Genomic DNA, 18,153 nt, shown 5'->3' with positions numbered 1-18,153 from the left:
ATGAAGGAGGGGCCATCCGTGATGCGAACTGGGTAAATGCAAATGAACCGTCCTTTCTGTCTGCGCATTGTTTGTAGAGAAGTAGATGGTGTTTGCATAAACAAAGGGGGGGGGGGGTGCGGGGTGGGGGGGGGGGTGCTCCTGATTATTCCTTTCTCGAATTTTCAAGAAACAATCGCCCTAAAATAAATAACGAGGAGGCGAGTTTCCAACCGCAGGTGTACTGCCTTCAGAACTGCATCGCGCATAAAACGTCCACATTTTGACATGGCAGGTGCAGAATAACTGCTCCTCGCTAATACAGGACGGGCATCAAGATAGGTTTCAACCGGCGCAGTGACGCTTGAAGAGCAGTCGTGGCGCCAGAACCTTTTTACGACGAATCTCTCCTGAACGGTGGGGTCATAAACAGCCGTTAGCATACGCAAAAAAAAGATTAAGTGTGGAAGGGGCAAAAGCATCTTATTAGTGGTATCTTTCAGATGCACTTAAGCGAATAAGAAACGGTTGTGCCGGGTGTACAGATAAAAATAAGAGAAATGTTTACTGCTGGCATTATGCATGTCATAAGCTTAAGAGGTAAGGTCACCTTTAAATACCGCTTTTTTTACAGTGTACAACTCGAGGCACGCCGATAGGAAATCCAGCGATCTCCTCAGTTAAGCAAGGGCATATCATTAATATAGAAGCAATACAACAGAATAATTACACATAGTTGGGAAATGCAGAGAAATTGTGCAATAAGAAGTATTCCTTCAACTACCGAAATCAATTATTTTTTCTCGCGGCTTGCACGGGACGAGCATCTCGGGCCTATGCCTCTCTGTGCTCATTAAAAACGGGTACGACGGCGTCTCGGCGTCTCCAAGGTGGCGCATTCGTTGTTGCTGCCCGACCGGAAAAGTGAAAGCAGAACTTTTAATTTTCGTGCAATTGGACACGAGAGCCCTTGGTTAATCACTGGTACATGTCGTGGATTAAAAAGCGGCCTCAATGAAAGCATATCCGAGATAGGATCGCACATCACAGGCGCCAAGAGCACCGTAAGCGTTCTAGATAAACTGTGGGCATTTGTATTCTTTTCTAATTGTCTGCAATAGACTACTGCTTTACCCAGGGCAGAACAGTCAGGCTCGCATGTTTTACACAGGTTTGTTTGTTTCAACGAAATTATGGGATAAGGTATTGTTCGTAATGTTTCGAGTGAGGGAATTGATAAGGTTCTTAGGCTCCATATACCCATGAACTATGGGAGCGTAAGCGAAGCCTGTTGGCGACATCTTCTCTTGAATAGAGGACACTTAAGCTGAGGAAAACTGATATTTGCCAGGGAAATAGAAATTAGAAATGGTATAGCAGTAAAGCAAAAGTAAAGAAAATACGCCCCTTTGGCAGTTCGCTTCAATTTACCAATCATTAATTGACGTGAAAAGTTTCGCTGGGGTATAACGTCAAATTATATTGTCCATCACAGCCTTGACCACAAAGACCTATATGCTGGACACATGTTAACATACTGAATGTCTCTGCGAGTATGCGACCGACAAAGATTGAGGATAGGCGCGTCTTAGCTGAACATTATTCTTCAAGACAAATATCCGCAATAGTAATTGAATGGTATTCAATAATGAAGTACCACATTTCTTGTAATCTTACAGCTCACATCGCCCGCAACACAATAATTTCTGGATGTAGGAATCTTTTAACAGTTGGTGAAACATTAATTTGGAAAAAAAATTTAAAATTTGGGCTTCCAGCAGTTGTAAGGTGAATTTAAAACCATTATGAAGGACCTTTAGCATATTTCATTATCTGAAGTGCTTTCACACCTAGCGTATTTTTTTTCTCTAAAATGCAACGTGCCGCTTCTCTCAAGCAAACCACCCAGAAGCACCTGTATCAGTTACATGAAGAAAGGTGGCGCTTGGCGGTCTTGTACCAGAATGCTTGGCTTCCTGTAAACGTAATTGTTTATGCGCGCATGTGCGTCTCCTCTGCCAACAGTTGTGTGCATGTTTGCTCCCAATATGCCTGCGCACAGGCATCCTTGGTCTCTGCTTGCAAAATACATTTTCCTAGTTGGTATACACGAGACTGTGGCAAGCAGCACGACGCTTCCTCGCCTTGTCTGTCTAGTTATAGAAAATTACTCGAAGAACAACGTGGTGGACTGAAAAAATGGACTGAAAAATTTTACTGAGTTCCATTAAGTTGCGCTAGTGGTGGGAGACACTGAGACATAATGTGACATGCCCACATGCTGGACAGTCTTTGGGGAGAATAATTTTTTTTTAAACGTGGGGCTTCCTTCTACTTTCTTTCCTTAATTCGCTCCTAACAGTATGTCCACGATTCCCTCGAGAACACGGCAGAAAGGCACTGCTCCCGCAAATGCATTATTACATTGTTACTGACGGTCCTAGAAATCTCTACGTAAGCATTGTATGAGTAAATCAAAACAAGAAATGAAAGACAGAGAGAGAGAGTTGCAGAAAGCAAGGCTTTCCCGCTGGCATTGTGGCGGAGGAGCTCCATTAATAACAATGGCCTTCGGTAGGGATAATGAGTCAGTTAACTTCCTTTACTTACGTACCCCATTTTCGAGGGACTTGCTGCCCACGACAGGAGTCAAGGGGCACGATCACGCAGGAGTCACGATCACGCTCTGGCAATCCGGCAACTTTGGATAAAAACGCCACTAATTTTTGCCAGCCACGTGGGTGAGGGAGGGACGAGGGGTAATCACCGGTAAACCATGGCTGCGGAGAACCGCAGTGCATCGGACACTTCCTGCCCAGTCAGTGACCAAAGGTGTACCGCGCCGAGTTCCTGCCACTGAGCCGGATCAACGTTCTCAATCCGGTGGAATATCCGCGCCGAGGGTGGACACCGATATCCCGAACATGTGCGACATTCTCTGCAACGCGGAGCCTGCTTTAGTGAGCTGCTCGAAGCTAGCTGAAGCAGTCAGTTTCCGCGGATTTCCGAGGCCCGGCACGAGGAACTGACACGTACGGCTTTTTTTTTTTATGACGTGGGCTGAGGGCTTAAACCTGGATAATTGCCGATGCCGAATAAATAAATTTTCGCCACACCAAACGAGGTGTCAGTGACACTAGGTTTGCTGTCTGAGTTGCAGTTTTTAATTATAGCCAGCCTGTGAGTTTAGTAGTGTCCAGTTTGTACAAGAAACTGGAAGCTACACAAGTGTGCATTTTTTTCTATGGACGGGGTGAGCATTCTTTAAGCTCTCCGGAATCTTTATATATCGACTGCGGTAGATAGCATAATTACTGTCTTTAAGCTGAATTATTCGAAGAGGTGGAAATTACTAGCGCGAGAAATACAAACAAATATTCAACTAGTTAACAACAACGCAGTCATTAGGCTCCTAAATAATTACTATAGTTACTTTACCGCACATATCCCAGTTTAGAAATTGCAGCCGGTGAGTTATCAAGACATACATATGAAATGAATCTCCAGGATGACACCAATTTCGAGAAATTTCCTAAACTGTGGGACAAAATGCATGAGCGTGTCAGCTACGTTTGTGCTTCCCCGCATACAAGAGCGTTTTGCAAGTGAAACAGCGCATTTTTACGGCGTGTTTGATGGTGCATATCTCCAAACTGGTGTCATCCTGTAAATTAAATTCAAGTGGCTAAGCCTTGCCAGCTCACCCGCTACAATTCGCAAATTTTAATATGTGTCGTAGAGAAAATTAAGAAATATATGAAATAAAAAGGTTGATCGCTGGCTGGAATTCTATCCCACGCACGTCGGATTGCGGCGTTTGAATTTTTTAATTCTATCCCGCCTGGAGGGCAAACCGAGCAGACTTGCTCTACGTGTGCTCCCGATTCAGTTTGCAATTCCTGCGGATCGCCCCCTCGCAACGCTTGACTGTCCGCAGCATTCGACTCAGCTCAAGAAGCGCCATTCAGAGAGACCACGCACACCACCGTGAGTTTCTTCTTCACGCAAGTACTAATCCTGAAACTTGCAAGGTGACGGCCGTGCCCAGCTAAGCCTACTCGCGATCGCCGAGCCCTGCTGCCTGAGGCTCCGCTCCTCGCGCCTCGTGCCTCGAGATCCACGTGCACGCCGGGCCGCCCGACAACGGCTTTTTCAAATGTTTTTTCCCTCTTCAAACGCAGCGGCAACCTAGCATTATGGAAGTTGACCGAACGAACTCCATAACAGGAATAACAAATAATGAAGCAGAAATGAACGACACGGAGCCGACGTTCGACAGCAACAGCGGAAAAACACTACGCCAGACAGGACCATGGGTGATGCTACTAGCGCGACAACAGAAGAAGAAAGAATCCATCGCAACTTCGAAGACGCAGAAGGAGTTCTCATGCGAACTCAGCACGGGACAGAACACGAATGATGGAAAACAGCAAGCCCCTCAAAAGCCATGGGGCCACAACAACGCAAGCAAGCCACGGCCTCGCTTGCCAACGACCCCACCGCTACCAGAAAACCATTACAAGATTGTTTACAGACCTAAAGCCGGTGTGAAAGTGTCAAACTGGAAAGACGGAGTGATAGCAAGAGGATTAGCCCAAGCATGCGGAGTCACACCCCAGGAGCTCTACGCCAAGGTGATCATACAGACACAGTGGCAACAAAACTTAATTCTGGCAAGTACCGAAGAAGAGGATTGCGCACTTAAACTAGCGGAAATAACACGCATCGAAATAGGACACGCAACATACGAAGTCACACCTTACCTCAAGCCAATTCCGGGCACTGTACGTGGCGTTGTTCACGGAATAGAGGAAGGCACCACCGACGAGCAGCTAGTAGATCTACTAGCAACAACCAACAAGTGCAAAATCCTATACGCTAGAATGCTGGGAAGATCGACGTCGGCAGTGATCACCTTCGAGGGCCCGCACGTTCCGTTCTACGTTAAAGTTGGATGTACGCTTACCCGCTGCAGGCCCTACCGAAAGTCAGTGCAGTACTGCAGATCTTGCGGGGAGATAGGACACAGACAAGACGTCTGCCCTAATCCAAACGATGAACTATGTGACAACTGCGGAGAAAACAACGCTGATCCAAATAACCACCAATGCGAACCGAAATGTAAGCTCTGCGGAATGCCCCATGAAACGGCGGGTAGAGACTGTCGAAGGAAGCTGAAACCAGCCCCGCCACCGTTGAGAGTCAGGGAGCGGTCAAGATCGAGACAGAGACGCTTCTGGTACCAGGCCAGCATGGTACCTAACAACGACAACGAGCACATGATGACCATGTCACCATCGCCACAGTCACCGAATGAGGCCGAGCAGACAAAAAGATCCAGATCCAAGTCGGGATCGCGATCAAGGGAAAGACAACAGAGCGTTCCCCGGACAACGGCAACGGGCGTGGAACACGACAACACACAGCGCAAGGTGAGCTGGGCCAACGTCGTCAGAGGGAACATTCATACGTCGAAAGAAAATAATGGCGTTCAAACCACAAGACACTCGAGGTACGAAGACACGATAATGATTCTCCGAAAACAGAACGATGAATTGAAGCGAGAGCTAGAACAGCAAAAGCAGAAGACACAAGAGAAGGAAGCCCGCACACAAAAACAGCTCGAGTACCTGATGCGAGAAATAGAACAACTACGGAGAGAACAGACCCAGCAATCGCAAACACCCCTACCGCGGCCTTCATCCCCACCCCCACCACCATCACCAACAGAGTCATCAACAACAAGTCAACAAGTCAACAGACCAGAGCCATCCACACTGTCGAACCAAGCGGTGATAACCCAGAACGACCTCAAGACACTTGAAGACCGCATCAACGCCAACGTGACCATCATGATGGAAACCACACTGTCCACAGTAACGCAGGTTATGCAAAACACGGTAACACAGATGATACAGACTGGCTTCCAATCTCTCAAGAACGAAATAGAGAACCAGATTCAGGCTCTACAGACCAAAATGACACAATCCGGAGAGAGTTTCAGTCAACGCATTCACATGCTAGAAGAAAGAGAAAATGCTCGCAAGAAACCTAAGTACCCTGCGCGAGAAGCCAAGATGATGCAGACCCTAAGCGAACAAGATGGCGAGGCAATCTAAAGAGGAAGATGACTACAAGCAACACCCACGGCTCAAAATTTGGCAATGGAACTGTCATTCTATTCGAAGTAAGAGAAGCAACCTTGTACAATTCTGCAAGCAGTTTGACCCAGACATTATAGCCTTACAAGAAACCGAAGCAGAAGACTTCAAGGTCAGTGGTTACCTCACTCACGTCACTGACGGTAAAACGAGGACAGCAATCCTGACCAAGAAAGCCATCAACGCTCAGCGACACGACATCCAACACCGCATCGAACACACCCTCGTCGAAATCGTACCCGAGAAAAAACAGCAGCAAAGCCTCTTTGTGTTAAACGTGTACAGCCCACCAAAGGACCACCTAAAGGATCTAGACAAGCTTATGAGAGAGGTGAAGAAGCTGAGCAAGGGTAACGGGCTGATAGTCGTTGGAGATTTTAATGCTCCCCATGTGGCCTGGGGTTATGCGGCCTCAAAGAAAAAAGGAGAAGACGTGCACAACGTAGCCCAACAACACCTCCTCACGCTACTCAACGACCCACACACACCCACGCGCATCGGCAACAGTGTATCTAGAAACACCATCCCCGACCTCACATTCGTACACGGACTCAAACAGTATGAGTGGAGCTGCATGGACGAGAATCTTGGTAGCGACCATTTTATAGTGCAAACGATCATTCCGCACCACAAAGCAACGATGAAGATAGGAAAAGCCAAGATCACGGACTGGCAGGCCTTTCGCAAAGATGAGAGTGCCATTAATGCGACGATAGACGACATAACAATATGGATCAGAGGAGTCGTGGAAAGAGCCGAGAAGCATACGAGGACAATCCAGCTGTCGCAAATCACCCCCGTGGTCGACCCGCACTTACTCCACCTGTGGGAGGCGCGGAGGGGTCTCGCCAAACGCTGGCAGCGTAACAAGTGCAACCGGAAACTCAAAATTCGAATCTCTAAGCTGATCAAGGAAACGCAAGAGTACTCTGAACAACTTGAAAGAAAGAACTGGCGCGAAACATGCAACAAGCTTCAAGGTACCTTAAGCAGCAAGCGCACTTGGGCGGTGCTCAAGACTCTCCTATCAAAGAAGGAGAACAAGAACGCCACAAAACAGAAAATGCAGCGACTCATACACAACCACCCGGGGAAAGAGGAAGACGTTATCAGAGAAGTGAAGGAGAAGTTCCTCGGTACTGAGCGAAACATAACTGTAGATTCGCACTTCGACGAGTATCGAGGCAAGCCAAATATGGAACTGGATCGGCCCTTCACAGAAGCAGAAATCGAGAGGGCCTTGAGTAAGCTCACCCGCAACACGGCGCCGGGGTACGACAGAATAAACAACAAGACACTCCGGAACCTTGACGGACCCTCTGTAGACGCGCTCTTAAAATACATCAACGAGTGCTGGCAACAAGGTAAAGTACCACCGGAATGGAAACATGCCGAGGTAACCATGATACCTAAACCCAACAAGCCCATCAGCGTGCAGAACCTTCGACCTATATCCCTAACCTCGTGTGCTGGAAAACTCTACGAGCACATGGTGCACAACCGCATGAGCGACTATCTCGAAGACAACGAACACGTCCCAAGCACTATGTTCGGATTTCGAGCTCACCTGTCCGCGCAAGACGTGTTGCTGCAAATCAAGGAAAAAGTCATCGACAAGCTGGACACGCACAGCAAAAGAGCCATCCTCGCACTTGACGTGAAAGGGGCTTTCGACAACGTGTCACACGAAGCCATACTGCAGCACCTCAACGTTTATAACTGCGGTGAAAAAGTATATAATTACATCAAAGCTTTTCTGAAAGAACGTACAGCCACAGTGGGGATAGGCAACTTACGCTCTGAGAAATTCGACATACCGCGAAAGGGAACGCCACAAGGCTCCGTCATTTCGCCGATGCTATTCAATCTGGCGATGAGCACACTACCCAAGCAACTGAAGCAAATAGAAGGGATTGGTCACGCAATATATGCTGACGACCTCACCATCTGGACTACGGGAGGGTCGACAGGTCAACAGCAAGACGCTCTGCAAGAAGCGGTTGACACTATGGAAAAGTACCTGGAAGCATGTGGACTGACGTGCGCACCTGAAAAATCGGAGCTCTTGGTGCTAAGGAAGCGCACAAGAGGCCGACAACCGCAGCAGATACCAGACCCGGTAGTAAAGGTGGGAGGCATCATGATTCCGCAGGTTACGACGCTCCGCATCCTCGGACTCCTGATTCAAAAGGACGGGGCCGGGGGAGCAGAGTTGGAAAAAATTCAAAGAACAGTGCAACAAATAACCCACCTTATCAAAAGAGTGACGAGCAAAAGCCACGGACTCAAGGAAGAAGACTGCACGAAAATGATACAAGCGCTGCTCACGAGCATCGTCACGTACGGTACCCCATACGTTGACATGAAGAACAGTCAACGAGACAAAGTAAACGCCCTCATCAGAAAATCATACAAAATTGCCTTGGGTCTGTCCCCCTCCACGTCCACAGCGAAATTACTCAAAATGGGAGTCCACAACACGTGGGAAGAGCTCGTGGAGGCGCACAACGTCAACCAACTGGAAAGACTAAAGCTGACAAGGACGGGAAGAGCCCTGCTGCAAGATCTGGGCTACCAAGTAGAGGATGAAAGGCACCTACCTCAGCGTATCCCACACGAGATCAGAGACAAGCTACACATAAGTACCATTCCCAGAAACATGCATCCCGAGTACGACAAGGAAAGGAGACAGGCGAGAACACAGGCGCTCAAGCGCATACTCGAACGCACCAACAGCAAAGAAGAAAACGTGAGATATACAGATGCAGCTGCGTACAGTACCAACGACCGATTCGCAATCAGCGTGGTCGACGAGAAGGGCGAACATCTTACAGCCACATCCATACGTGCCAAGGACGCGAGCACAGCGGAAGAGGTGGGCATAGCCCTGGCCATCGCAACGTGCAAGAAGGCCATGGTTACCGTGGTGACGGACTCACAAGAAGCATGCCGAAGGTATATGAACGGAAGGATTGGAAAGGCAGCGCTTCAGGTCTTGAACACCACCAAGATAGAGGCAGCACAAATCCTCTGGACACCGGGGCACGAGTCTCTCACGGGGAACCAGGCGGCGCACGCCGCGGCTCGAGATCATGCACGCCGAGCCATCTCCGACGCGCAGAGAACGCGTACCGACGACTGTGAAGAGGATGAAGAACGCATATCCAAGAAGTACTCGGATATCTTGGCGCACTACAGGAAGCAGAGGCGTCGCTACCCGCCCGCGCATAAGACGATGAGTAGGGACCAAGAGGTAACCTGGAGAAGACTACAGGCTGGAACGTACCCACACGGAACACTGCTGCACGCCATGTACCCGGGCATCTACGGGCGAGACTGCAAGTTCTGCCCGCCGGACACGCCGAACACCTTGCGCCATATGGTGCTGGAGTGCAGAAATAACCGCGAAGTACCACCGTCATCATCGCCACCAAGCGATAACAACCAGGAAGAAGCGGATATGGAGGAAGAATCGAAAGACCAGTGGGAGGCTCTGCTGGTGACGCAAGACCTTGACAGCCAGCTGCGGTTGGTGAACAGGGCTCGGGCGGCGGCAGCGAGCCATGGCTACCTGGACTGAGGAGGCCACCCACCTTTGGGCTCAAGAAGCCTGGTCTCAAAATAAAGTTTATTTCTCTCTTCTCTCTCTATCCCGCCTGGTGCGGTCAGTGAACTTGACACCTTCCGAGTGTGTGCACCATTAGTCAATACTGATAGAATGCGATAGTTGTATACTTCGGGCTGTTCTGTTTGTGCGTTTTGGAAGGATGGATGCAAAACTTTAATGAATGTCCTGAGGTACGCGACTCAGCGCGCTGCGGGCCGCTCCCACGTTGGGACAGTCAGGCCATGCCCCACCGCCGCATCGTGGGCCCTCTGGACAGCCCATAGTTGCGCCCCAGTTTGTGCGTTACAAACGATTTTTTTCTGGAAATCCGCTAAGCATAATCCAATTTTCTATGACAACGTGGTTTACACAGGGGATCATATTTAAGCTTTCCTCAGTGCTTTCTGTTGCAGATAACAATTTTAGCCCTTAAGCTTAATTATTCAGAGAGACGGACACACTCGCACGATAAATTGAAACGCATATAAAGCTAATTGCCAAAAATTCAATGAATACTTTCTTGACTAAGCACGCCCCAATCCAACGTACGTGGGATCGAATCCCAGTCAGCCATATCAGTCCTTTTCTTTTATAATTTTTTTACGACACATATCACCACTTTAAAATTATATGCGTAAGGCTGGGTGAAGGAAGACGGCAGTATGTGGCTCAGCGAGCAAGTGAGTGGAGCTGATGTTGAGATTAACAGCAAAAACAAAACTGGGCTGGTCATGGAACATGCACAGCAGATAATTGGTGCTCCGTAAGAAAAATGCAGTTTGTGGAATAGTTGGTGGTACAATGAAATAGAATTTTGCAGACATGCGGTGGAGTTACGAGGACACAAAACGGGGGTAAGTGTAGAACGCTTACAGAGACCTTCGTCCTGTAGTTCACATGGAGCAGGCTGCCGCTGCTGATGATCGCGAGCCCAAATTCGATTTATGCTTTGATTTCTGCAGATATAGCATACATAGTTGCGGTTCGATAAGCTAACGTACTAAAATCACGTTGCTAACCAACTTAATCCCTCGATTTCACAAGTATGCTTGTCAAACCAGTATCTCCAAGAAAAAAGTACCGTAAACAATACTTGCTTTGAACGTAATCGTCGGAGTTCCACCGGCTGGTTCACGTGAATTCCAACATCCCGGAAATTTCAACTGGTGGTCTAGGCAACGCTCAGCTACCGAAGGTTTCATATTTTCTTGTTTAAACATAGCTTGCCAGTGCGTTGACCTGTCTAGACCCCATCACTGTCAGACGCTCAATTGTGAAGCAGGTGTTTGTCAAACAGAAACACATAGACATGCAGAAACGCAGGCTAAATGCCTAATTTGTTTTAACAACTGCTGGAGTAAATTGCGTTGTAGGGCTTCTCATGTGGTCAGTGACAAAGGCTGCTGGAATTCTGCAGTCGCTATGGTCATACGAATTAAAGCAAGGAAGCTTTTTCTCGAAGGTGAAATCTCCTTCGGCCAAACTTCCGATTAATTCGCGACGCCCATCCTTCAATGTCATCGTTTGTCACAAACTTTTGGAAGTTCGCGTTGAAAAGTCGTCCCTCTCCAACATTTGTTATTGACCAAGTAACAACAAATTAAAAAAAAACGCCACGTGTGATGCAACTCCAGTGAAGGAATACTGTTCACGGAAGAGCAATATTCCCCAGCGGCCGCCTGACAGGACTCGCACTGAGCAGTACACACGGGAACAGTGCATTCTTCTATAGAAGAGAGAAACAAACGCAACAAAGAGGCTTCCATTCCATGAAGGAGCACACAAAAAGAACGCTGTGCGTCCGTAGACATTGAAAAGCAATAGAACCGAATTCGAGAGGCTATGGTTCAGGACGCTTGAGGAAAGATAATTTTCTTAAAACTACGCGTGTTCTTTAGAGAATAGTTTTCCTGATAAAGCGTTCTGCGTTTTTGATGATAAATCGCTACATGCCGGTTATATTACGTTCACTTCCCGATTTGTATGTGCATAAAGAGGATGTCGCTTGCCCTTGTGGCACTGCCGAATCCCCTAAGAATGGTCACAGGCCACTGTAGCAGAACGCCGACTACAGACAAGAAGACTACAGAAATATGGACTTCTGTTTGCGCACAGTTTTTTTATGCTGTTTTGTTCTCTGCGCATAAAGTCTTTGGCGGAATAATTGCGACAAACACATTGCGATGTTACACCGAGCTGTGCAATTGAGAAACTCTACAGTGCTAAACTTTCGCGTAAGAAATCAATAAATGGATGCAGAAATGGTCGAATTACGGTAGTGAAAAATACGGTGAAAGAAACGGTAATTGGAGAGCCTTATAACAGTTATGAAATAGCACCACGAGACGATACCGCTTGCACTGCACTGTACAGATAGATGCCATAGAGATATCCCGCAACTTCTTCAGATATCATATCAACGAAAAAAAAAAGCAGTTTATGTAGTCCCACTGAGACTGCGCTAATACAATGTTAGGCCACCGTAACTACCTTCCATTATATCTTGAATTACTTGTAGAACATTGTAAATTCCTTTCGAGAACGGTTTTAAATTGTCCGTTAATCTATGAACGGATCACTCGCGCTCTTAGATTGTGGTTTATGCACCCAGAGACACATTCTTTGTCCAATAATTTCAAACGGGGGCGTGCGCACTAACGTTCCATATTGCCTTAAATATTTGGGGTCTGACCGCGGAGCATTCCAACCGAGCTCAGTCCTCGTCCTTGGGTTCGAGCGCGGCCTCTTCTCGCGCCTTACGCGCGAAGCTAACCAATAGCTGCTCGAGGTTCGCGTCAGTGGCGATGACGTGCTCGAAGGTGAACGCCTTCCGCAGGGCAGCAATCTTCTGGAACAGCAAAGACCAGGCTGGCCGCTCCGGCAGGCGATACTCGGCGACCTTCTGCAGGCGCTGCGAAAATGCATATAGCGTTTTTTTTATGTTAAGGATAGCAGGATTTTCTTTACTTTTCCTGCGGAATTCAGTACAAATCCACTTATTGAGCTCAAATACTCGATGTGCTATACATAACTTGCGCTGAAAATCAGTACGCACAAGTAGTCTACTTCACAAACCTTCACTAATAACGTTTTCAAAGAATTACTTTAGCTCGCATATTGCAATACACGAATTGATGTCAGTGATTTCATAAGGCACGTCTACTTGTAACGAATTTCGAAACTAGCACTAGTTTTGAGATAAGCGCAGTCAAACTTGCCGTAAAAATTCATCTTGTTCCATTTACTTTTTAAGAAAGCGCCGTTTCATGAATTCAAGCTCTAAAGTTACTGCAGTATCAATACCTGTCTTCGCAAGCTTTGGGAACGCATATATCGAAACTGGTGTCATCTTTGTAACTCGTTCCAAATGCATATGACGTTAAAAGTCACCCGCTTCAATTCGTAATTTGCAATATGTGGCATATTATAATTAGTTTAAAAGTTTATTAGCAAAATTTTGTTCTATAGTCAAATAGTCACTTTCATTTTTTTGTGGAAATAATGTCTGCCTCTGAGGGTTATCTCGTTGAAGAAATAGAGTTGTGCCACATGTGAAGGATGATCTCTAAAATTACGTTCAAAACAAAAATAAAAACTCCCCGTATATAGAGTACACATTGATTCCTTCGCTGCGCACTCTACACCCAAATACTATTCACCCCCTCCCTTCCCCCAACACACACACAAAAGAAAATGAGAGCAGAAAAAGATGATGATGATATGTAGTGTTTATTGGCGCAAGGGCCAAGTGTGGCCAAAGAGCGCCAAGGCAGTGTTGATAGGTTCGCAATGTGATTATGAGTTCTATGGGGTTAATGTAAAGTGGCTGTATAGGGGCCTTAAAAATAGTCGCTCTAGAGTGCGTAAAATCTATATGTAATAAGATTATGTCGATAACAAATGACGTGTTCTATGTGTAATAAAATCCATCGTGAAAGAGTGATGCAATACAGAAAAAAAAATTAGATGGTGAAATTACTTGGAGCACCACTGCCTCGCCAAATCCCTTGAAACACAAGGGTCTCGAGGCATGTGCTATATGAAACAGATATCACAGCGGCATCCTCTAAACAGAGGAGACGCTACGAGTGTGTGGGGCTAATAACATGTAATACAACATCTTTCAGGAAGCCCAGGACTGCGCTGGAGTCAAACAGCGGTTCTGGGCCTAGTAACATTACTGGATGAAGCGGGATGTGCTGGCGGTATGCTAAGGGAAAATGTTTCTTTCTTTCAGATTCGGCTTTCCGACACTCCAGAAGGACGTGGAGGACGGTCAGCCTCTCCCCGCATCTACCACAGGTTGGAGGCTCGTTTCCGGTGAGTAAAACGTTATGTGTGCCAAATGTGTGTCCTATTCTTAGACGACAGAATAGGACATCTGTCCGGCGTGATTTTGTTACGGAAGGCCAGAATCCTAACTGTGGCTTTATCACGTGGAGCTTATTATTTGTTTCCGCGTCCCATAGCCGTTGCCACTGGTTCCGTAGTTTCCTCCGTAAGAAGGGCTTCAGGTCTGTGACAGGAACTGCAGCGGTGGGATTAGCAGAATGCGATGCAACTGACGTGGCCATCTGGTCCGCAAGAACGTGACCTTCGATGCCCCTATGACCTGGCACCCAGCATATGATGACATGCTGATTACCTATGTATGCTTTACACAGAGCAGAATAAAGTTCGTTAATTACCGAATTTTTGTGATTAGAGAATGCCATCAAGGCCTTCACAACACTAAGGGAATCCGTATATATGACTGCTTTCTGGAGTTTTGATTTCCTGATATGCTTCACAGCCGACAGTAGTGCGTAGGCCTCAGCCGTAAAGATACTAGTTTCCGCGTGCAGTACATCGGTTTCCGAGAAGGATGGCCCGACGGCTGCGTAGGACACCCCGTCGTGTGACTTCGATGCGTCTGTGTAGAACTCCGTGCAGGAGTGTTTGTGCTGGAGTTCCCGGAAATGCATCTGGATTTCAATCTCTGTAGCGTTTTTTGTAACTTCCCTGAAAGATGTATCGCATTGTTGAGTTGAGTGATATCTCTATAACAAATAACAAATTTCATAACGTATAATAAAGTGCTAGTGGCTTTTTTTTGGCTTTCTTCATCTGCAACAAACGAGTGAAATCACTTTTGTTGCATTTCAGGCAGTGGCGGACAGTGTCAGCGCTGGCGGAATGTAGGCAGTTTTTTTGGTTGTGGATACACGAGCTCAGAGCCTGATGTACGTAATGTTGATTTCGATACAGTTTATATTTCATACCAGTAGCTCTCCGTACATTCCCAGGGCGCTGGTTTTTTTTTCAGTATAGAGCACATCTTGCTATTTCTGGATTCATTACGAGTGAGTTTCACACAAGTTCATTTCTTTCTGATTGTAATCAGACAGCGTATTATATTTCCTTGTTTCCTAGACAGCACGTATACGAACGTACTTAGGTTAAGTCGAGAGGAAATAAAATCCTGCTTAGAATATGCGTGCCAATGACTACGAATCCGGTGCTACCAGCCATCAGGAAAACTTGTTCATTCCAACACTCACGTCCTTCGTATCCAAGCGTTTCGCTCCTGGAAATGCCTGAATGACAGCCTTGTCCAATTGCTCGATGTCGACCGGCGAGTCGTCGGGCAACCTAAACTTAAGGGTGAGACCTCCGCCGAACTTCTGCCTGAGGTGGTGCAGCGGCCCGAGGCAGGTCATCTGACCCTTGACCATGATGCCGATACGATCGCAGGACACCTCGCACTCTTCCATGCTACGTCATCGAGCCGACAGAAAACGCAACAGCCTTCTGTCATCATCATAATTTGCGTCATCGTCATCACTAGCATCATCAATTTCAATTGCAGGGTGAATTCATTGTTTTAGGGACAAGTTTAGGAAGCTGGTTCAACATTGTAAGTGTGACTGCCACTCACTTATGCGAGGTCAAGATGAATGCGGTATTGCTGGAACTCTTCAACTTGACCAAGGCCTGACGAATGTGGTTGCGTGAAACGACGTCGACGCCGGCGAAGGGTTCGTCCAGGAGGACGACTGGAGGGTAGCCCACCACTGCCACCGCAATAGATAGCTTGCGCTTGTTGCCCCCGCTGGTGAGCAGTTTGAAAATTAGGCATGTAAGTTATACCGATACTATACTTCCGGTAGCGTGGTCTTGAATCAATTCTGGAGCTATATTCAGCCTACTGCTGCTTTCGGACGGAATATTCTTGTGACGGCTCAACATGTTGTTTGATAACTCTACTGGGAATTACCAAAATTCCGTGATAAGGGTTTGTATTTTAACCTCTATAGATAAACAAGACAAGGAAACAAAAAAGAAAGAGGAACTCATTCTGAAGGGCTGTTTTCTGAACGAAAGTAAGAGCTACCTTGATTTGTTTCAGCCACGTAACTGGAAACACGTTCTACGAATCCATATTTCTCTTAATTAGGCGTTCTGGCTCTATTCGTGCGCTTTCATTCCGTGCGTCGTAATATACTGATAACCCGCTGGAACTACGTCCCAAGCAGGCAGGCAGATCTGGGCATAATTATTCTAGAGGAACGAGGTCAGCTGCGTAGCTGCTTTCCTGCGTCGCAAAGAATAACACGTTTCCCACCTGTAGCACTCGCAGGGCTTGGCTGCATGCTCCGACAGGTCGACCATATCAATGAGGTTCGGAACCATGACCGACAGGGGTCGCTCCGGAACGCCGCGCAGTCGGCCGAACATGAACAGAGTCTCGAACGCATTTAACTTGCCCAGAAGTGCGTCGCTTTGCGGGCAGTAGCCGATGTGGCTTTGCCACTGCGTGAAGGGATACAAAGGCATTCTACAAGGATACTGTGTGCACAGGTAGCGACAACTAGACGAGTTAGAATGAGTTCATGAGCTGTCAGCCCAACAACTAGACGCGGGAGAAAACAAGTAGGATGCTATCTCAGGCGTCACTGTAGGCCGAGTGCTCTAAAGGGCAGGGTTTTTTCAAAACCCCCTAAGGAGGTAGTGGCGTAAGGAAAGCACGGCCTCAACGTAGGGAGGCGTCTCAGCGCTAAATTATCAGCATCATGTAGCAACGACAGGCTGAGTAACTATGCAACGACTGTGCTGTATTTACAGGTGCCTAATGTGATTCTGGATCCTTTGTTACCTTCAGACGCCACTTAGTGCTAAATCAAAAACTCACTTTCAGCTTAAGCTGAAAACGTAGCACAATAAAGACATGCGTATAAACATGCCATCGATAAAAAAAGAAAAGGCATCTCAACTGTTTCCTTTTCGATCGCCTTGTGCGGTCGAAAGCTGCACGGCATGCATTAGATAGCGCAAAATTATAGATTTAGCCACAATTTTATCTTATTTCTAGACTTCTACGTTGGTACTCTCCCGTACCGACGATGGCAGCTTAGTTCACTCTTTGACAGTTCTTGCAAAGACAACATGCGTACGCGTTAAGTGCTTCTATGGTAGTTGAACGCCATCTCTGCTTCGACAAGTTCACCCTTGTCGCAATAATAAATACCGCTGGGTGTACTGCAGATGTTAACGTACTTCCTAGTAAAGAGGACTAATAAATTTGGCCGGTCAGAAAGAAGTGCCCTCGAATTTGCGAAATGCATAGAGCCGAAATCTAAAGGCTTATTCTGAGGGGTACAGTTATTGAAGAAAATTTCTCAATGACTCGAACCACTAAAACGGTATCTTCCTTTTGCACGCCGCGACGGCATTGTACCAGATGAAAATGAACAGATTGATTGTTGCTTCTCTCTGCAGCAAACAAAAAGGTTCCCACTTCATGTACAGACACTTGGACTCACTTGGCGAGGCACTTTAGATAGGACCAGTGTCTTCATGTATGCGTTGCCGTCGGTCATCTCGATGAGGCCCGCCAACATCTGGAAAGTGGTCGTCTTGCCAGCTCCGTTGACGCCAACGAGGCCGAAGCATTCGCCGCGACTAATCGCCAAGTAAATTCCGCGCACCGCATAGAATTTGTCGTAGAACTTGTGCAAGTTGCGCGCCACGAGCGCGTACTCGGTGAGGCGCTTCTCGCGGCAGACGGTGTTCACCAGTTTCTTCTCCGCGTCCACGTCGTCGTCCAACGCGGGCGTGTGCAGGTCCTGCAGCTTGTTCTCGTAGCCGAAGTCCCCCGCCACGCCGCGCACAGCGCAGTAGAAGAGAAGTGCGCCCAGCACCACCATGAGCGACAGGTCACCGAGGATGCTGTACAGGGACCACGAGAAGGGCCCGATCAGGTACCACCGTTCCTCTGTGTCGTCCTGATGAGCCGCGAGCACTGCGAGTCAAGGAGACGACAAATACTGAGAATGAGCTGGTGGAATCACGGGGAAACGAGGGCCTCGATAGGAGCTCGTGGCTGACAATGAATTGACAATGAAACTCACAGCTTAGTGAGAGCCT

The 18,153-nt window shown here is 47.4% G+C and overlaps 1 protein-coding gene and 1 long non-coding RNA gene across 7 annotated transcripts in view; one reads left to right on the top strand and one right to left on the bottom strand.

Moving 5' to 3' along the window:
* LOC135899127 (uncharacterized) overlaps positions 1-18,153 on the top strand; it is a 334,018-nt gene that overhangs the window by 218,730 nt on the left and 97,135 nt on the right. For both annotated transcript variants that reach the window (XR_011512738.1, XR_011512739.1), the window contains exons 3-4: positions 17,506-17,699; positions 17,850-17,987. This is a non-coding gene — a long non-coding RNA (uncharacterized lncRNA). The remainder of the gene's footprint in view (positions 1-17,505; positions 17,700-17,849; positions 17,988-18,153) is intronic.
* LOC139057402 (phospholipid-transporting ATPase ABCA3-like) overlaps positions 12,131-18,153 on the bottom strand; it is a 65,511-nt gene continuing 59,488 nt past the window's right edge. For 4 of the 5 annotated variants that reach the window (XM_070535486.1, XM_070535490.1, XM_070535487.1 and 1 more), the window contains 5 exons: positions 17,550-18,028; positions 16,352-16,539; positions 15,665-15,838; positions 15,288-15,501; positions 12,330-12,658 (listed from right to left, as the gene is read on the bottom strand). In XM_070535486.1, coding sequence (XP_070391587.1) covers positions 12,461-12,658; positions 15,288-15,501; positions 15,665-15,838; positions 16,352-16,539; positions 17,550-18,028 — 1,253 coding nt within the window. In that variant the 3' untranslated portion in view covers positions 12,330-12,460. Of the gene's footprint in view, positions 12,659-15,287; positions 15,502-15,664; positions 15,839-16,351; positions 16,540-17,549; positions 18,029-18,153 lie in introns of all 5 variants that reach the window. The other variant, XM_070535489.1, reaches the window with a different exon arrangement.

The sequence above is a fragment of the Dermacentor albipictus genome, chromosome 3 (assembly GCF_038994185.2).
Source record: "Dermacentor albipictus isolate Rhodes 1998 colony chromosome 3, USDA_Dalb.pri_finalv2, whole genome shotgun sequence".
Taxonomy (NCBI): Eukaryota; Metazoa; Arthropoda; class Arachnida; order Ixodida; family Ixodidae; genus Dermacentor; species Dermacentor albipictus.
Note: the sequence above shows the minus strand (reverse complement) of the source record. Positions and strands in the feature narration are given on the sequence as shown.